The sequence below is a fragment of the Kryptolebias marmoratus genome, linkage group LG5 (genome assembly GCF_001649575.2).
Source record: "Kryptolebias marmoratus isolate JLee-2015 linkage group LG5, ASM164957v2, whole genome shotgun sequence".
NCBI classification, from domain to species: Eukaryota; Metazoa; Chordata; class Actinopteri; order Cyprinodontiformes; family Rivulidae; genus Kryptolebias; species Kryptolebias marmoratus.
This window is the reverse complement of record NC_051434.1, coordinates 949,854-951,873: the sequence shown is the minus strand read 5'-3', so window position 1 is coordinate 951,873 and position 2,020 is coordinate 949,854. Positions and strand designations below refer to the sequence as shown.

The 2,020-nt window shown below is 42.8% G+C and overlaps 1 protein-coding gene across 1 annotated transcript in view; it reads left to right on the top strand.

Annotated features, from left to right (window-relative positions):
• atp9b (ATPase phospholipid transporting 9B) overlaps positions 1–2,020 on the top strand; it is a 30,740-nt gene that overhangs the window by 10,127 nt on the left and 18,593 nt on the right. Inside the window, exons 9-10 of the mRNA XM_037975792.1 lie at positions 457–582; positions 1,594–1,670. Of these exons, the coding sequence (XP_037831720.1) occupies positions 457–582; positions 1,594–1,670 (203 nt within the window). The remainder of the gene's footprint in view (positions 1–456; positions 583–1,593; positions 1,671–2,020) is intronic.

The window sequence follows — 2,020 nt, the reverse complement described above, 5'->3', positions numbered from 1 at the left end:
TGACCCAACAGAACCTGGCTCACATCTGACTCCAGAATCAGCCCAAACCATTAGCCCTCCAGACAGTTTGGACATGACCTTTGACCCTTCCCAGCAGCTGCTTCTCTGAGGTCATTGCTGATGTCTTTCCGCCCTGGCGTCGTGCTAACACACACCTGGAGCTCCTCCTGGCTCATCTGGAACCAGTTCTTCACTCACAACTTTAACTTTTAGTTTTAGTTAGAATAATTCATTAAATTGTTTTTTGTGTCATTTTTAGTCGATCTGATCTGTTGTGTTTTTATTAAAGTTCTGACATATTAAAGTTTAATTATGATCTGTTTTAATTAAATTAAGAATTATTATTATAATTGGACCCAATCAGGAAGTTATTGATAGTTTTCAGTTAAAAATATTCAGTCTTTTAAAAAGCCACAAACTGAACAGACTGGTATGTGTGATAAAAATGTAAAACAGCTAACTCCTTCTTTGCATGTGATAAAACTCATGTTTCCTGTTTGTTGCAGGAAGACGCAGACCCACAGATCCACGAGAGTCTGAGCATTGAAAACACTCTGTGGGCGAGCACCGTCGTTGCTTCAGGTCAGATCTGAATATCTGAAGGTTTTAGGTTTCTGCAGTCAGACCTGCATCGTGTCATCTTCTTTATCAGGATAAATCAGGACATAGTCAAACATTTGACTGAATGTTTGGACTAAAAGCAGCTGCAAATAACAGGTTTGGCTCATCATAATTAAATAAGCTGTTGCCTCTAATGAGGATATGTGATTATAGTAGCCATTTTGTACCCAACTGGTACGAAATATCCACTTATGTGAGCAAAGTGGGGCACAGTTTGACCAGCAGCCTTGATAATCATTTATCTGTGAGTAAAAATGAGTAAGAAGATATCTAATATTGATAAATAAAGTGGTGTGAAGGTCCTGAAAGAAGCTTTGATGCGACACTGAAGAGCTTTTAGAGAAACTCGTCTGAAGTGATGGCTAACCCCACAGATGGGTTTGTCTCAGCTGACGGCCGCAGCATCGACCTGCGGTGTTCCTGACCTTCACCAGAACAGCAAACAAACCTGCAGAACCGTCACACCTGCTGTGCAGCGCCGCCCCGAGCTCGGCCTGCTTCAGTCCAGCTGTGATGGCAGAATTAGTGGCTCTCGTGTTCCCGCTGAGCGCCCCCCCCCCCTCCCCCACACACACATTTATCACATCCTGAAGTCTGAGGAGAACCGGAGTGATTCATCACCGTTCTCCTGCCGAGGTCCACTCTCCACTTTCCTCCTCGGTTCTTTTGTAACTTTGGGGATTTCAGGGGTTGTATTTCAGTTTATTGGTGCCTTTGCTCTCCTATTAAGCTCATTTAATATTAATGACTCATTAATCCTCAGTAATAAGCCACTGTAATGAATTGGCAAATAAAGATGGGGAAGTATCGATCCGAGTTTATGAGCTCCTGGTTAAAAACCTGAGTCTTAGCGTATTAAACTGTTGGCCGTTCATCTCACTTCAGCCGTCAGGCTGCTTGTCTTTGTGTGAAATAAGGAGGGGGGGTTCAGTTAATGAGCTGCATTACTTCCTTTGTCTCTGTCTTTGGCAGGAACCGTGATCGGGGTGGTGATCTACACCGGCAAAGAGACCCGAAGCGTTCTGAACACGTCCTTCGCCAAGAACAAGGTTACAAGTTTTAAAATGCACAAAATTATTTCAAAAACTTCAGTAACAGCTGTTTGATATGCATGAATTATAACAACCAGTAAACCAAAGGTTAGTAAATACATGCAGACGTGATTCCATCAGATTTGACTCAAAACAGAATGTTTTAAACCCTCTGCACCAAAATAATGACTGATGAATGAACGAAATATTCTTTGACCTTTCAACTCTGTCCCTGACCTTTCAACTCTGTCCCTGACCTTTCAACTCTGTCTCCGACCTTTCAACTCTGTCTCCGACCTTTCAACTCTGTCCCTGACCTTTCAACTCTGTCTCCGACCTTTCAACTCTGTCCCTGACCTTTCAACTCT